Below are 18358 nucleotides of genomic sequence, written 5' to 3'. Positions count from 1 at the left end.
TCGTACGCTTCACATAATCGAATCGTTTTATCTACATTACTCAGTAATGATGAAACTCTATTTATCAACTCATATTCGTCATGAAAACAGTTTTATGGTTAACCATGACGACCTTACTCAAATTTCGGGACAAAATTTCTTTAACGGGTAGGTACTGTGACGATCCGGAAATTTCCGATCAAATTTCAACTTTATCTTTATATTATTCCGACACGATAAGCAAAGTTTGTTAATTTAAATCTCAAGAATTTTAAATTGTGTTCATACATTCATTATAACCTCGACCAAATTCTAACGATTCACGAACCGTTATATATAAATAAATATGTATATATATATATATTATAACTTAAAAATATTAATAAAGTATTAAACGTATAATAATTTACATGAACGTATTTGTTTCAATATGTTTATCGATGGAATTAGAAGATAATATCAAATGATTGATTTATCAGATACATTGTGATATGATTACGGGTCTATGTTATAAGGTCCACTGTGATTTAAGAAATCTATTCTTTTTGATGACATTCAGAAAATGGTAAAGTGATTTATAAGTAAGAACGTGGAGTGTAAATAACTTAGATGTTGGATATCGACAAGTTAAGTAACTCGACATTTTTCATTAAGATTATTTCATACGTTTATTTAACCTTTGAATTTTATCGCATGCTTCACCAACAGACTGTAATTTAAAAACTTGAAACCTATTATGAAAATATATGATTTTACTTTTCTAAAACGTTTTATGATATAACGATTTCCGTTATTTTAACCTTTAAACAAAATGCTTCTTAAATATATTTAGTTTTGGAAAACAAAATTATCATATTTATTTGATTTAGTTTCAAACGTACAAAAACGTTTTCAGTTTAAAAAGAACTTTATTATTAAAACGTATATAACTATTATAAATATCTAGAACCACTTTTAACAACTCATTACTTAACCAGTATGATAAAGATAATGATATTTATATTTTATTTTATTAAATATATATAACAATTTAAATTAATATTATATATATTTATACGCATATTATACGTACATAGTTTTATACTTTTACTATACTTAAACTTTACCTTTACTTTATTTTTACTTTACCTTAACTTTAATAATTCACTTTAATAATTCATACTTTAATAATTCACTTTAATAATTCATACTTTAATAATTCACTTTAATAATTCATACTTTAATAATTCACTTTAATAATTCATACTTTAATAATTCACTTTAATAATTCATACTTTAATAATTCACTTTAATAATTCATACTTTAATAATTCACTTTAATAATTCACTTTAATAATTCAAAAATCTATTATAAATAGAATTCAATAGGTTTCATTATTTGAGAGAAACTTGAAAATATTTTCTCTAAACTCCCTCAATCAATTTACATATATATATATATATATATATATATTTACTCCGTATTATTTCAAGATATTATCAGTATACATAAAATATTACGACGGAGTGCTGTCCGAGTGATTTCGAAATTGTTTTTCGAGCGGGATAGAGCTAAGAAAATTATGGGTTAAAGCTATGGAGGTTATGGGTATGGTTCGGGAGTATTGCTCGTGAGTCAAACTAGTGTTTATCATCTCCGTTGCGTCTACATACTTTTCCTGCAATATTGAATCTCAATATTGATACGTTCGTGAATCCAAGGCCAACATTGCACTTGTTCAATGACGTCATATGTATTTTTACTACAAAATACAGTATTGTGAGTTTCATTTGCTCCCTTTTATATATATTTTTGGGACTGAGAATACATGCGCTGTTTTTATAAATGTTTTACGAAATAGGCACAAGTACTAAAACTAATTCTATGTGGGTTTAAACCAGAAATATACCCTTAGCTTGGTAACATTAAACTACTTGTCTATGTACGGTAGGCGCGAATCCTAAAGATAGATCTATTGGGCCTGACAAACCCCATCCTGACTATGGGATGCTTTAGTACTTCGAGGTTATTTTAAACACACCTGATCTGGTGTACTTCAGAGGGTAAAATATGAACGTTAAGGCTTGTTACCAGGTGCCTACAACTAATAGAATACTTTTATACACTTGCGAGTGTACATATATTTATAAACGGAAATCTTGTGGTCTATTAATATATTGAAATGATTGTTATGATAAACCTATGAACTCACCAACCTTTTGGTTGATACTTTAAAGCATGTTTATTCTCAGGTATTAAAGAAATCTTCCGCTGTGCATTAGCTCATTTTAAGGATATTACTTGGAGTCATTCATGACATATTTTGAAAGACGTTGCATTCAAGTCATTGAGTTCATCAAGATTATTATTAAGTCAATTATAGTTGGATGTATTATGAAATGGTGTGCATACCGTCAATTTTCGTTGTAAAGAAAGTTTGTCTTTTAAAAACGAATGCAATGTTTGTAAAATGTATCATATAGAGGTCAAATACCTCGCGATGTAATCAACTATTGTGAATCGTTTATAATGTATATGAACGGGTCCTTTCACTTAAGGGCTAAAAACTTGAGCCTTTTAAGCAAATGGTGGTGGAGATATAAACTCGAACCGAACGCCTTATGGCGTAAAGTGATACATTCATTATATGGGGAAGACGGTGGTTTAGGTTTGAACAGTGATGAGCGTAGATTCTCGCCTACTTGGAAGCAAATCAATAAATGTGGCCTGGAGATAGATAAGATGGGGATCCCATTCACAGCTTCGATTTCAAGGAAGGTGGGCAATGGGAACGAATTGCTATTTTGGTTTGATAAATGGCTTCCAAATTTGAATTATAATTTGAAAGGTCTATTCCTGAGACTTTTTACTTTGGAAAATACTAAAGATGCCACTGTGTCTGAGCGTGTTAATAACTCGAGCTGCGGTCTAGAAGGGAATTGGTGTTGGTCATCGAGAATCAGAGGTAGATTGTGCTCGGAACTTCAGGAGCTAGAAGCTTTGCTTTCTGCTGCCACTCACTTGTCTACTCTTCTTGATAGTTGGAAATGGGACCTCAGTACAACAGGTAAGTTTTCGGTAAAAAGACTTTCTTCGTTGTGTGATCATGTCATGCTCGGATCTAACCTGGTACCTGGGTCGTTATCGAGCTGCTGGGTCCCTAGTATCCCTAAAAAAGTAAATATTTTTATTTGGAAGATATGCATGAATCGAATTCTAACTCTACACAATTTGGAGTTTAGGGGTGTGGCGCTATTAACCGTTGGTTGCCCATTATGTGATAGAGTTGATGAAGATGTAGAACATTTATTTTCTAATTGCTCTCTTTCGAATCCTATTTGGCGGGGCTTCATCAGCTGGTGGGGGATCACGAGCCCTTTACCTTCGGGTATTTTGAATATTATCAACTCCCCTTGTTTCAAATTGGGATATGATGATTTGAACAAGCTATGTCTTGCGGCCTGATATGTGCTTTTGTGGCCCATATGGAAATGGAGGAATAAGATTGCTCATGCTCCGGTGGATAAGAGAACATCGATCATAAATCAAGACGTCCTTGGGGAGGTAAAAGTGTTATCTCATTTGTGGATTTTAAAAAGAAAATGTAAGATAGTTAAAGACTTTGGTGTTTGGAGATCAAATCCGAGAGTGTTGTGGACACTTTTGTAACTTACTTGGAGTATTTTTTTTGGTGTTATATCCTCAGTCCGCTTCTTGTGGACTATGATATTGTAAAGTTTGTATGACGTTCTTATTAATAATATCACGCAGCTTTTCAAAAAAAAAAGAAAAATTTACAAAACAAATTTTTCAACAAATTTTAAAGGGTTGTGGCTAACGTGCATGAATACTTAGTACATGATGATTATTATTGACTTCTGTTTAACGCTTACTCTTTATTACGATTATATTTATATTAAGCACAATGAATGCCTTTAAAGTTGTCAAGAAAAATCATAAAATTTTCTTAACCCTTTTATTTTACTATCGATCAAGAAAAATTTTCAAATTATGTGTGCTCGATTGTTCGGATACAGAAAATTAAATCATGTAAATTTGATTTTCGCGGTAAAGTGGGGAACTTAGCAAACTAGTTTATATTTATTTGGGGTAACATGGATATGTTGCTCAAGTTATCATAATTATAAGATTAAGATGTGATTAAAAAGCAATCTAAATGCCATTAAAGTTGCAAGTGTGAATTGGAATTTAAAACTATGCTAGTTAAGTTAATTTAATATAATAAGACTACATTAAATAAGAGTGAGCTCTTGCTTCAAGATGGTACTAGAATAAAACTATACAAAAATTAAATAAACAATATGAAAGTAAAGTTGGCAATGTCAGTTTCTCTATACCTCAAAGCTGTCATTTACGTATATTTAAGCTTAAAGCACCTCCAATTTAATCTACTTAACTATGTTGCCTACCCAATCATTAAAGAAAATCCCTTACTCTCTTATTTTTCATTATTTACAGTATGTATCCCATGATTTTCTTTTTAAGAAAAATTAATATTAAATTGATGATCTCATATATATATATATATATATATATATATATATATATATATATATATATATATATATATATATATATATATGTGTGTGTGTGTGTGTGTGTGTGTGTATGTATATATATATGTGTGTGTGTGTATGTATATATGTACGTATGTATGTGTGTGTATGTATGTATGTATGTATGCAGTGCCGGAAGTTGAACCCGAATACAGATGGGGCGAGCATAAAAATTAAATAAATTTTTCATTGTCATGAGGGGTAAATACTAAAAAGACCTTATTTTTTGGTAAATTTTTTTATTTTTAGTGTAAAAATTTTTTCCCCGTTAAAACCAGGTGAGACGAATACCCTCTTTGAGTTATACTAAGTACCGCCACTGTATATATGAATGTATGTATGTACCCGAATTTGTTCAAACAAAGACGAAAGAGATAAACAATGAATCAAAAGTAAACGAATAATATATAATATATTAATGAATGTCGAGATTATTAATCGTTCGAGCAGAGAAACAATAGTTGCTTAGGGAGATAAAGCATGATAACCCTTAAGCTCATCCGGATTCACCAGATACGGCTAACCAGAATTAGATTAAACCCTCTTAACCTTAAATAACACATAAAACTTGTATTTATAAGTCTGTAGGCCCATTCGTACGAATGGACTTTTGGTTCGTACGAATGAACCAACCCATCCGTACGAATAGACATGCTAACCAGCATGGTCTTCATCTGCATGAATGAGACTCTCATTTATACGAATTTATGAATGCTCTAATGAGCTCCTGCAAATGACGAGTTTCACACATTTACATCATCTTATGTGAACAACATACACAATAAACATTAATGAATTATCCCTCTAACTACAACCACACAAAATATGCAACAACAATATATTTTAGAACACTATACATTTATCATTTACATTAATCAACGTGAGTAAAATTTCGTAATTATGCCTTTTTGAACAAGAGATAAATAGTAAACCGTTAAACAAATTAAAAAACTTAATATACATGTTAGATTTAAGCTATTAAAAATATAATAATGAAACTCTTTTACATCAAATTTATTCGATAATTAGTCTTAAATATACTATATATTATTCAAAGTTCAATACTCCCTCCTTCAAGATTAATTGTCTTCGGATAAAAAACACGCAAACTAAAAAAAATCGTTATGACACTGTATTTTTTGTCACCTTTATAGTTTTATTTTTTTTAACTTTCATCCACTTATTTTGTCTTATATGTATAAAGTAGGGCATTAACAAATTTAATCTTATTATTCTTATCTCTTTATAGAAGTAGTAAAAGTAAATTAATTTGTTACTTTTTTTTTTTTTTTTGGCAAAAAACGAAAAATTTATATATGAATTTTTAACGAAAAAGTGAAAAATCAAACATTACATGATTTTATCGAATTGGATTTACATAGAACTTATCCATCCACCTTGCCAAACTCTATATTGAAACAAATGAAGGTATTCTCATACAGTAACAATACATTTAAAGTAAACAAATGAAGTAAACACTATGACCTGCACATCCAAGCATTACTTAGAACTCCAGCGTAGAAGTCACCAAATTCCTTCTAGGTCCTTGAAAACAACCTCATTCCAGGCCCTTGGACTTGCATAACTACTGACCAAAAGAGCATTGAGACTAAAAAACATACAATTAACAGTCCATAGCTAAGAGTACATGATATGCTCCTCTATACTCGGTGTGTAATGAATCCTTTTCTTTGACGAAACAAGCCACTGGAATACTTACATCTTAATACTAGTAACTAAAATAACCCAACTGGAATGTGCTTCATTAAACACCACTTTGTTCCTTGCGATTGGAAGTCGGCCCAATAAAATTCCAAAACAACCCGCTTTAACACCAAGTAAACTTGTCCCCTTGTACAAAGCCCAATACAACTATAAAAGGCTTTAAGCCCATATCAACCTCATTATACAGAGCGTATAAATAACCAATGAAAACAACAACCTTTAATGGTAAAAACGTGAGCATTATTTATTGCCAAACCTCTAGTGTTCCACCCAAAACCTCTAGAGTTCCACGTTGATACCTCATTGTTTATTTTTGTTCGGTCGCTCAATACTATCGAACATACCTTCAATAAAATTCTCTCATTTCCCCCCACTATTGTTATTATACGAGTTTTTCTTTGGATTTAGAATTTTACCGTAAACTTTAATCGACTTACTGGGAAAAATGGTCGATTGATCAGCCTCCAATTCGTCCTCTTCAGAGTTAACGTCCATTTCAACTTCTACATCAACTTTGGGCTCTTTTGACCTTTTTTTTAACGGCGATATCGACATCGAATACTCTCATTTGTCACTCACACACGCGTTAGGCGAAAACCCAAATCGCGACGATGTTGGCAGTACTATCGAAGGTTGGGAAAACCCCCTCAGAGACCTTCCCAAATCGCATTGATGTTGGCAGTACCATCAAAGGTTGGAAACTCCCTGCTTGGAGTGGGTATTGAACCTGAGTTGGCAGTACCCCAAGTTGAATTCCCACATCATACCACTCAAGCCAAGCTTCGTTGGTTTGAGCTCCTTGACTTTGAATGCTTTCTTCTGTGACTATTCGGTGGAAAATTAGCTTCATGATCGGCCTGATCTTGATTGTCGTTTTCTACAGAACACCGAGATTCTAGTTCCAATTCTACATCTTCATTAACATCATTCGATTGAAAACAAATTAATTTGTTACGACCTAAAAATATACGGAGTAGTAGATAAAAATGATTTTTTTGTTGGGCCTCGTCTTTAGAGGTAGTACCCTGAAATAAAAGGCCCACTTAAAAGTCCAAAATTTAAGAAAGGCGCTTGAAAACAACTACTTCTAAGTTCTAACAGAAAAATATTTAATTTTTATTAAGTTTCACAGGAAGTTTATCCTTACACTTGGAGTTCAAACATGGCATCATCTGTATCTACAATCTCACCGCTTCCAAATAAATCTTTTAAAATTCCAAAAGTTTATAAATTTAGAAAATGTAAATCACTGAATCCAATCACATCCATGGCTAAAGAAATCCATTTTAATCATGATGGTCAAACCACAACCAAACTTCTGGTCAGTCATCACTCCCATTAATTTATATATTTCTTAAAAAAATAATATTTATATATTGTTGTGCAATAAATTTTGGGTGCAGGCAGGGGTGAAGAAAGTAGCTGACGTAATTGGAGTAACTTTAGGCCCAAAAGGTAGGAATGTGGTGCTGCAAAATAAATATGGTCCTCCCAAAATTGTTAATGATGGTGAAACTGTTCTTAAAGAGGTACCTTTTTCACCATTAATTTAAGTCTTTTATATGGTGGGTATATTTGTCTTCTAGGTGTTTGATGAAATGCTTCAGTGTGGTTCATAATTATTTTGATAAATGACAATGCCAATTTGTTATCTGTGTGTGGATATGTACTAATTTCCTGCTAATTGTGAATAGAAAACAATAAGTTATAGTGGTTTAATTCATTGTTTAGATTCAATTAGAGGACCCTCTTGAGAATATAGGTGTGAAATTAGTGAGACAAGCTGGTGCTAAAACAAATGATTTAGCTGGTGACGGTTCGTCCACATCGATTATACTTGCCCATGGTCTCATATGCGAAGGCGTTAAGGTACGAAAAAACGTAAAACTTATCGATGGAAGCTAGAAATGTTGAGACTTGTACTAAACATATCATTTTATAAAGGTTATTGGAGCAGGCATGAACCCGATACAGATATCGCGAGGGATTCAAAAAACTGCTGACGCCTTAGTTTTAGAACTCAAGTTGATATCTAGAGAGGTAATATTTATTGTAATAAAATATGAAATTTAGTGTATTTTTCAGAGAATTTGTAGCTGAAAATGCCTAAACTTGGCAGCCAAAAATGTAGGTTGAAGATCATGAGCTGTGTGATGTTGCCACTATCAGCGCTGGTAATGATTTTGAAGTTGGAAGTATGATTTCTCAAGCTATGAAACGAGTAGGTCGAAACGGTTTTATTACTATTGATAAAGGAAATGCTTCTGAGAATGTTCTAGAAATTGTAGAGGGGATGCAGTTTGATCGTGGTTACTTGTCTAAATATTTTACTGATCGAAGAACTATGAAAGCAGAGTTTCAAGATTGCAAGGTAAGATTTCTTTATTTGTTGCAAAAACATATATCGGTATAGTTTGACTAATGTTGACTTTTAAAAAGTCTGAAGTGGGTTTTATGTGTTAGAAATTTTGATCAAATGGTACATAGGGTATGTTTGGTACGGAGCTTTTTGGAGCTTCTATCTTTTATGAAAAAGCTCATATTTAATAAAAAGCTTCGTTTGGTTAAAAGAACTCAAAGCATTTAGACGGAAGGAAAAAGCTAGAAGCCAAAATCTCCTAGCTTTTTGTCATTTTGTTTTTTTTATTAGTTCCAGATACTCGGCCAAACACTTAAATACATCTAAAAAGATACCAGTTACCAACGTTTTTTACCAAACATACCCATAATGTGTGGAATTTTGTTGCTTGCAGTTACTATTGGTTGACAAAATTATTACGAATCCGGAGGAGATATATGGAATATTGAATATTGCGGTTAATGGGAATTTTCCATTTGTGATAATAGCGGAGGGTATTGAGAAAGAAGCTTTGGCTCCGGTTATTCGAAATAAACTCAAGGGGATACTTAAGGCAGCAGCTGTTAAAGCTCCCGCCTTCGGTGACCGCAAAAGTCACTATTTAGATGACATCGCTATATTAACCGGAGGTAATCAATTCAAATATTTAGTATAATTATTTTACCGGAAGGCATATGTTGACTAGGTCAACTGCTTATGTTGACTAACATTGACTAGGTCAACTCCCATGATATGGTGCTGTAGGGACTGTGGTGAGGGATGATGCGGGATTGACACTCGAAAGGGTCCGAGAGGACATGCTTGGAAAAGCGAGTAAGGTTGTCATAACGAAAGATTCAACGTTAATAGTTACTGATGGAAGCACTCAAGATGCAGTCAAGAAACGGGTCACTCAAATCCAAAGGCTTGTTGAGGTACATCACTTGTTCCGATATGCAGCTCCTTCTAAGAGGTTGAAAAAACATGTTTTTTTTTTGGACAGCAGTTAGTTGGGATCACCCGGGGGACTTAACCACCCACGCGATCATCTCCCGCAGTTGCTATACCCGCCCCCCAACTGCGTGCCCAGGAGGAAACCCGCACCAATCCCATACGGGGCATGGACGGTAACCCGCACCAATCCCATACGGGGCATAGCCAATGGGGTCGAACTCCTGACCTCCCCTAAAGGAGGCAGGCCACCAAACGCTGGACCACATCACAACTTCGGTTGAAAAAACATGTTGACCCGTTATCAATAATTATTTAGCCCATGGTTGACCCGTTTCCATTATGATGGGTAAAATTGCCTCCTACTTTATTATTTCTTGCAAGTTTTAAGAATCCATATCGTTTTTTGAAGGAGATAGTAATTAAGTTGGCCTTAAAAGTATGTCTATATATTTAAAAGATTTAAGGAATTGTATGGTCTCTGAATATTAAAATGCTATGAACTCTGATCCACCTAGTTTGCAGAACACCGAAGGTAATTTTGAAAAGAAAATTCTTAATGAAAGGATAGCAAGGTTGTCGGGAGGAATTGCGGTTATAAAGGTAAGCTTGACAATCTCAAAATTTTGAAACATTTTCGTGTAATTTAATTATAAAAATGTTTGAATACATGTTTAGGTTGGTGCTCAAACACAAGTTGAACTGAAGGACAAACAATTAAGAATGGAAGATGCTGTAAATGCAACCAAGGTAGATAAACTTAGTTATGGTCAACTCGTTGACTTTTGTTTCTGTGCGTAAACGTCTACATTTTATTCTTCTAATCAAGGCCGCAATTGAGGAAGGAGTTGTCGTTGGTGGTGGCTGTTGTCTATTGAGGCTATCATTGAAGATAAACGATATCAAAAAACTTATGGATAATGAAGAGCAGAAGGTAAAACTACAACTATCTTCAAAAAAATTTAAAAACTAATGATTTGTTATTGAAAATATTTTTTATGTGATTTAAGATAGGAGCAGACATATTTAAAAGAGCTTTGGAATATCCAGCAAGGCAAATAGCCAAAAATGCCGGCATTAATGGTAGCGTTGTTATAGAAAAGGTATCTATATCTATTACTAACTGTCAGCTGCCTTAGTTAACGTTATATACGAGTGATATGTTTGTCATGTTGTGCCTTGGTTTTAATGTGTTTAGGTTTTGTGTAATGATGACTTGAACTATGGCTACAATGCTGCAAGGAATCAATATGAGGACCTAATGGCTGCTGGTATTATGGACCCCACAAAGGTAGTTAGATGTTGTATCGAGCACGCAGCATCGGTTGCAAAGACGTTCTTGACCTCCGATGCCGTTGTGATCGACATCGATGGACCAGTTGTTGAAGGAATGAGGCTACCAAAGCAAACGCCGCAGCCAAAACCAAAGCCAAATCCAATGCCAACTTCTGGTAGTTATTTAACCAACTTGACTCTCACACAGTCTCATCTAGGGTTGTGAATGGTACAAAACCGGATCAAACTAAATCGGTTCGGTTCTGTCCCGAGTCTCAATCAGGGGTGGAACTTAGTGTAGCGCAAAGGGGTATCCGCCCCACCTGGATTTAACGAAGAAAAAAAATTTACACTAAAAAATTCTTTTGTACCAAAAAATAAGGTTTTTTTTAATGTTTACCCCTGCTGACTTTGAAAAATTTATTAAATTTTACACTCGCCCCATCTGTATCCGGGTTCAAGTTCCGCCACTGGTCTCATTTTGTAGTAAAAAGTTGGACCGAGGACAAAACTATATATTTTTGGTTCAATCCGGTTCGGTTTGGTTCGGTTATTTTTGGTGTTATTTTCGAGTTCGGTCTGATCCAGTCTGGACCGAAGATCAACATCGAAAATCTGGAAAATATGGACCGAAGACCGGACTGAAATAGCTTGGTTCGGTTTGGAACCGCTTGGTTCCTCAGTTTCAGTTCGGTTCCTCGGTTTTTCCCGTACCGTGCACACCCCTAGTCATACCTATTAATATGAAGCTATATGTGTGTGTGTTTTGTAAATTATGTTAATATATGTATGCAATCACACAGGAATTGGTCCCATGGGTTTGTAAGATTTGGTTGGATGTATACAACCGTTTCTTGAATCATTTCCAATTTTGGACATGAAACTAGAGCTGATCAAGTGAATTTACAAGATGTGATTATACAATGGAGACAAGAATTAAATTAATATTCGAAAATGGGGTTTATGGAATGCACTAAAGGGATGTTGATAAGCTTCGTTTAAGGCCTTCGATCCAGTTCTCTTGAGAATCCAGTTAGGGAAAACAAGAAAGTGTAAGATTTGTTTTGTAACGAGTAGTACTTTTTGGTATATAGTAAAGGTATTATGTGTGTATTATGTAGTTTTTTTTTTTTTTTTTTTTTTTTAACTGTGGTTAGAGTCATTGATGGGGTCCGAATGCGATGTCGAAATTCATCTACCGATCATTTTCTGGGACGAACATTGTAGGCTTACCGCTCTAAGGAGGAAACCCCATGGCGAATTCATACGGGCATCACGTGCAATAAAACCCCCTCAAATGAGGCTCGAACGCAAGACGTCCGTAACTTCCGAGGCTCAGGAAACCCCATTGGGAATTTTTTTTAAAAACTACAAAGTCACAAATCATATTCATAACACGTACGCCCTCCGTCCCAATTATATTGTCAGCTATTCATTTTTGAGATATCTCAAATTAATTGTTCACTTTCATAAACGGAGAAAAAAAATGTGAAAGTTTTTTTGCGCCTTTACCTTATACATGTAAGACAAAAAAGATAAGTAAAATGTATGGGATAAGATTGGAAAATAAACAAAAAGTACATGTGACATTGGGACTATAGATTTGGAACGAAGTTGGTATCAAGTTGAATAACATAAATGTCCAGGAATACAGCAAACTGTTATAAATATTAAAAGTGGCTGACAAACTTTTATAGATACAACCAAAATAGCAAATGACATTTGGAATATTATGAAGTTGTACATCACTTTATGTAGTATAAATATCGGACGAATGTAAGCATATTGGCACACCATTTTTTCTTGAAAGATAGAATACTTGCTCTCTTCTTCACTCTTCTATAATATTAGTAATATATTGTCAAGAATCAAGCCTAAAAGGTAGTTATAAACTCCTAAATCTTAACACGTTATCAGCACGAAGTGCTCCGTATAATCAATGTTTATCTAAGCAAGCACAAGTTACTAATCAAGGTAAAAAATTCTTTAATGATATCTTCTATTATTTATTAGTAAGGTAAATATTATTATTATCGTAAGTAAAATTATATTTCTGTAATCTAACTTTTATTAACTTCACTAACATTTATATTTATGTTATTTAAGTTATATATGGTCGATTATACCGCATGAATTATATTTATGTAATCTAACTTTTATTAACTTCGCTAACATTTATATTTATGTTATTTAAAGTTATATATGGTCGGTTATACCGCCTGAATTATATTTCTGTAATCTAACTTTTATTAACTTCACTAACATTTATATTTATGTTATTTAAAGTTATATATGATCGGTTAAACCGCCCGAATTATATTTCTGTAATCTAACTTTTATTAACTTCACTAACATTTATATTTATGTTATTTAAAGTTATATATGGTCGGTTATACCGCCTGAATTATATTTCTGTAATCTAACTTTTATTAACTTTACTAACATTTATATTTATGCTATTTAAGTTATATATGGTCGGTTATACCGCCTGAATTATATTTCTGTAATCTAACTTTTATTAACTTCACTAACATTTATATTTATGTTATTTAATGAAATGTCCCGTTCATATTGATTATAAACGTTCCATATTAATTGATTTCGTTGCGAGGTTTTGACCTCTATATGAGACGTTTTTCAAAGACTGCATTCATTTTTAAAACAACCATAACCTTTATTTTATCAATAAAGGTTTCAAAAGCATTACGTAGATTATCAAATAATGATAATCTAAAATATACTGTTTACACACGACCATTACATAATGGTTTACAATAGAAATATATTACATCGACATATGTTTCTTAAATGCAGTTTTTACACAATATCATACAAACATGGACTCCAAATCTTGTCCTTATTTTAGTATGCAACAGCGGAAGCTCTTAGTATTCACCTGAGAATAAACATGCTTTAAACGTCAACAAAAATGTTGGTGAGTTATAGGTTTAACCTATATATATCTATATATATATATATATATATATATATATATCAAATCGTAACAATAGACCACAAGATTTCATATTTCAATACACATTCCATACATAGAGATAAAAATCATTCATATGGTGAATACCTGGTAACCGACATTAACAAGATGCATATATAAGAATATCCCCATCATTCCGGGACACCCTTCGGATATGATATAAATTTCGAAGTACTAAAGCATCCGGTACTTTGGATGGGGTTTGTTAGGCCCAATAGATCTATCTTTAGGATTCGCGTCAATTAGGGTGTCTGTTCCCTAATTCTTAGATTACCAGACTTAATAAAAAGGGGCATATTCGATTTCGATAATTCAACCATAGAATGTAGTTTCACGTACTTGTGTCTATTTTGTAAATCATTTATAAAACCTGCATGTATTCTCATCCCAAAAATATTAGATTTTAAAAGTGGGACTATAACTCACTTTCACAGATTTTTTACTTCGTCGGGAAGTAAGACTTGGCCACTGGTCGATTCACGAACCTATAACAAATATGTACATATATATCAAAGTATATTCAAAATATATTTACAACACTTTTAATACATTTTGATGTTTTAAGTTTATTAAGTCAGCTGTCCTCGTTAGTAACCTACAACTAGTTGTCCAACGTTAGATGTATAGAAAAAAATTGATATATATTATCTTGAATCAATCCACGACCCAATGTATACACGTCTCAGGCTAGATCACAACTCAAAGTATATATATTTTTGGAATCAACCTCAACCATGTATAGCTAACTCCCACATTACTGCATATAGAGTGTCTATAGTTGTTCCAAATAATATATACACATGGGTCGATATGATATGTCAAAACATTTGCATACGTGTCTATGGTATCCCAAGATTACATAATATATTAGAATACATGTATAATACAATATAAGTTAGATAGGATATGATTAATATAGATTTGTTACCAATTTTCACGTTGCTACAACAAGAAAAATTATCCAATCTTGTTTTACCCATAACTTCTTCATTTTAAATCCGTTTTGAGTGAATCAAATTGCTATGGTTTCATATTGAACTCTATTTTATGAATCTAAACAGAAAAAGTATAGGTTTATATTCGGAAATATAAGTTACAAGTCGTTTTTGTAAAGGTAGTCATTTCAGTCGAAAGAACGACGTCCAGATGACCATTTTAGAAAACATACTTCCACTTTGAGTTTAATCGTGATTTTTGGATATAGTTTCATGTTCATAAGAAAAATCATTTTCCCAGAAGAACAACTTTTAAATCAAAGTTTATCATAGTTTGTAATTAACTAATCCAAAACAGTCCGCGGTGTTATTACGACGGCGTATGTCCGGTTTTACAGTGTTCTTCGTGTTTCCAGGTTTTAAATCATTAAATTAGCATATCATATAGATATAGAACATGTGTTTAGTTGATTTTAAAAGTCAAGTTAGAAGGATTAACTTTTGTTTGCGAACAAGTTTAGAATTAACTAAACTATGTTCTAGTGATTACAAGTTTAAACCTTCGAATAAGATAGCTTTATATGTATGAATTGAATGATGTTATGAACATCATTACTACCTCAAGTTTTCTGGATAAAGCTACTGGAAATGAGAAAAATGGATCTAGCTTCAAAGGATCCTTGGATGGCTTGAAAATTCTTGAAGCAGAATCATGACACGAAAACAAGTTCAAGTAAGATTTCCACTCGAAATAAGATTGTTATAGTTATAGAAATTGAATCAAAGTTTGAATATGAGTATTACCTTGTATTAGAAAGATATCTTACTGTAAATAAGAAAGATTTCTTGAGGTTGGATGATCACTCTACAAGATTGGAAGTAAGCTAGCAAACTAGGAAGTATTCTTGATTTTATGAAACTAGAACTTGTAGAATTTATGAAGAACACTTAGAACTTGAAGATAGAACTTGAGAGAGATCAATTAGATGAAGAAAATTAAAGAATGAAAGTGTTTGTAGGTGTTTTTGGTCGTTGGTGTATGGATTAGATATAAAGGATATGTAATTTTGTTTTCATGTAAATAAGTCATGAATGATTACTCATATTTTTGTAATTTTATGAGATATTTCATGCTAGTTGCCAAATGATGGTTCCCACATGTGTTAGGTGACTCACATGGGCTGCTAAGAGCAGATCATTGGAGTGTATATACCAATAGTACATACATCTAAAAGCTGTGTATTGTACGAGTACGAATACGGGTGCATACGAGTAGAATTGTTGATGAAACTGAACGAGGATGTAATTGTAAGAATTTTTGTTAAGTAGAAGTATTTTGATAAGTGTCTTGAAGTCTTTCAAAAGTGTATGAATACATATTAAAACACTACATGTATATACATTTTAACTGAGTCGTTAAGTCATCGTTAGTCGTTACATGTAAATGTTGATTTGAAACCTTTAAGTTAACGATCTTGTTAAATGTTGTTAACCCAATGTTTATTATATCTAATGAGATGTTAAATTATTATATTATCATGATATTATGATATATTAATATATCTTAATATCATATATATATACATTTAAATGTCGCTACAACGATAATCGTTACATATAAGTCTCGTTTCATAATTCTTGAGTTAGTAGTCTTGTTTTTACATATGTAGTTCATTGTTAACACACTTAATGATATATTTAAATATCATTTTATCATGTTAAATATAGTGTATCAATATCTTAATATGATACATATGTATTTAGTAGACGTTATCATAACGATAATCGTTATATATATCATTTCGAGTTTCTTAACTTAGTAATATCATTTCTTATGTATATCACACATTGTTAATATACTCAGTGAGATACTTACTCATCATAATCTTATGTCAACCATATATATATATGTCTATATATATACCACAACATGTAGTTTTTACAATTTTGTAACGTTCGTGAATCGCCGGTCAACTTGGGTGATCAATTGTCTATATGAAACCTATTTCAATTAATCAAGTCTTAACAAGTTTGATTGCTTAACATGTTGGAAACACTTAATCATGTAAGTAACAATTTCATTTAATATATATATAAACATGGAAAAGTTCGGGTCACTACAGTACCTACCCGTTAAATAAATTTCGTCCCAAAATTTTAAGCAGTTGGAGGTGTTGACGTATCTTCTGGAAATAAATGCGGGTATTTCTTCTTCATCTGATCTTCTCGTTCCTTGGTGAACTCGGGTCCTCTACGAGCATTCCATCGAACCTTAACAATTGGTATCTTGTTTTGCTTAAGTCTTTTAACCTCACGATCCATTATTTCGACGGGTTCTTCGATGAATTGAAGTTTTTCGTTGATTTGGATTTCATCTAACAGAATAGTGAGATCTTCTTTAGTAAAACATTTCTTCAAATTCGAGACGTGGAAAGTGTTATGTACAGCCGCGAGTTGTTGAGGTAACTCAAGTCGGTAAGCTACTGGTCCGACACGATCAATAATCTTGAATGGTCCAATATACCTTGGATTTAATTTCCCTCGTTTACCAAATCGAACAACACCTTTCCAAGGTGCAACCTTAAGCATGACCATCTCTCCAGTTTCAAATTCTATATCTTTTCTTTTAATGTCGGCGTAGCTCTTTTGTCGACTTTGAGCGGTTTTCAACCGTTGTTGAATTTGGATGATCTTCTCGGTAGTTTCTTGTATTATCTCCGGACCCGTAATCTGTCTATCCCCCACTTCACTCCAACAAATCGGAGACCTGTACTTTCTACCATAAAGTGCTTCAAACGGCGCCATCTCAATGCTTGAATGATAGCTGTTGTTGTAGGAAAATTCTGCTAACGGTAGATGTCGATCCCAACTGTTTCCGAAATCAATAACACATGCTCGTAGCATGTCTTCAAGCGTTTGTATCATCCTTTCGCTCTGCCCATCAGTTTGTGGATGATAGGCAGTACTCATGTCTAGATGAGTTCCTAATGCTTGATGTAATGTCTGCCAGAATCTTGAAATAAATCTGCCATCCCTATCAGAGATAATAGAGATTGGTATTCCATGTCTGGAGACGACTTCCTTCAAATACAGTCATGCTAACTTCTCCATCTTATCATCTTCTCTTATTGGTAGGAAGTGTGCTGATTTGGTGAGACGATCAACTATTACCCAAATAGTATCAAAACCACTTGCATTCCTTGGCAATTTAGTGATGAAATCCATGGTAATGTTTTCCCATTTCCATTCCAGGATTTCAGGTTGTTGTAGTAGACCTGATGGTTTCTGATGTTCAACTTTAACCTTAGAACACGTCAAACATTCTCCTACATATTTAGCAATATCGGCTTTCATACCTGGCCACCAAAAATGTTTCTTAAGATCCTTGTACATCTTCCCCGTTCCAGGATGTATTAAGTATCTGGTTTTATGAGCTTCTCTAAGTACCATTCCTCTCATATCTCCAAATTTTGGTACCCAAATTCTTTCAGCCCTATACCGGGTTCCATCTTCCCGAATATTAAGATGCTTCTCTAATCCTTTGGGTATTTCATCCTTTAAATTTCCCTCTTTTAAAACTCCTTGTTGCGCCTCCTTTATTTGAGT

At 33.1% G+C, this 18358-nt stretch overlaps 2 protein-coding genes across 2 annotated transcripts; both read left to right on the top strand.

Moving 5' to 3' along the window:
* Positions 1–2494: 2494 nt before the first annotated feature.
* Positions 2495–3424, top strand: LOC139870406 (uncharacterized). Its single transcript, XM_071858217.1, has one exon. It carries the CDS (start codon positions 2495–2497, stop codon positions 3422–3424), a length of 930 nt encoding a protein of 309 aa, XP_071714318.1.
* Positions 3425–7408: 3984 nt separating this feature from the next.
* LOC139872078 (ruBisCO large subunit-binding protein subunit beta, chloroplastic-like) lies at positions 7409–11956 on the top strand. The gene is made up of 13 exons (XM_071859884.1): positions 7409–7582; positions 7665–7790; positions 7993–8130; positions 8206–8301; positions 8393–8632; positions 9015–9249; positions 9365–9534; positions 10076–10153; positions 10229–10300; positions 10380–10484; positions 10561–10653; positions 10749–11001; positions 11629–11956. The coding sequence occupies exons 1-13, from the start codon at positions 7424–7426 to the stop codon at positions 11649–11651; spliced, it is 1788 nt and encodes a 595-aa protein (XP_071715985.1). The 5' UTR covers positions 7409–7423; the 3' UTR covers positions 11652–11956.
* The last annotated feature ends 6402 nt before the right edge of the window (positions 11957–18358 follow it).

Source organism: Rutidosis leptorrhynchoides, chromosome 10, assembly GCF_046630445.1.
Source record: "Rutidosis leptorrhynchoides isolate AG116_Rl617_1_P2 chromosome 10, CSIRO_AGI_Rlap_v1, whole genome shotgun sequence".
NCBI lineage: Eukaryota > Viridiplantae > Streptophyta > Magnoliopsida > Asterales > Asteraceae > Rutidosis > Rutidosis leptorrhynchoides.
This window is presented reverse-complemented; position numbering and strand designations above follow the sequence as displayed.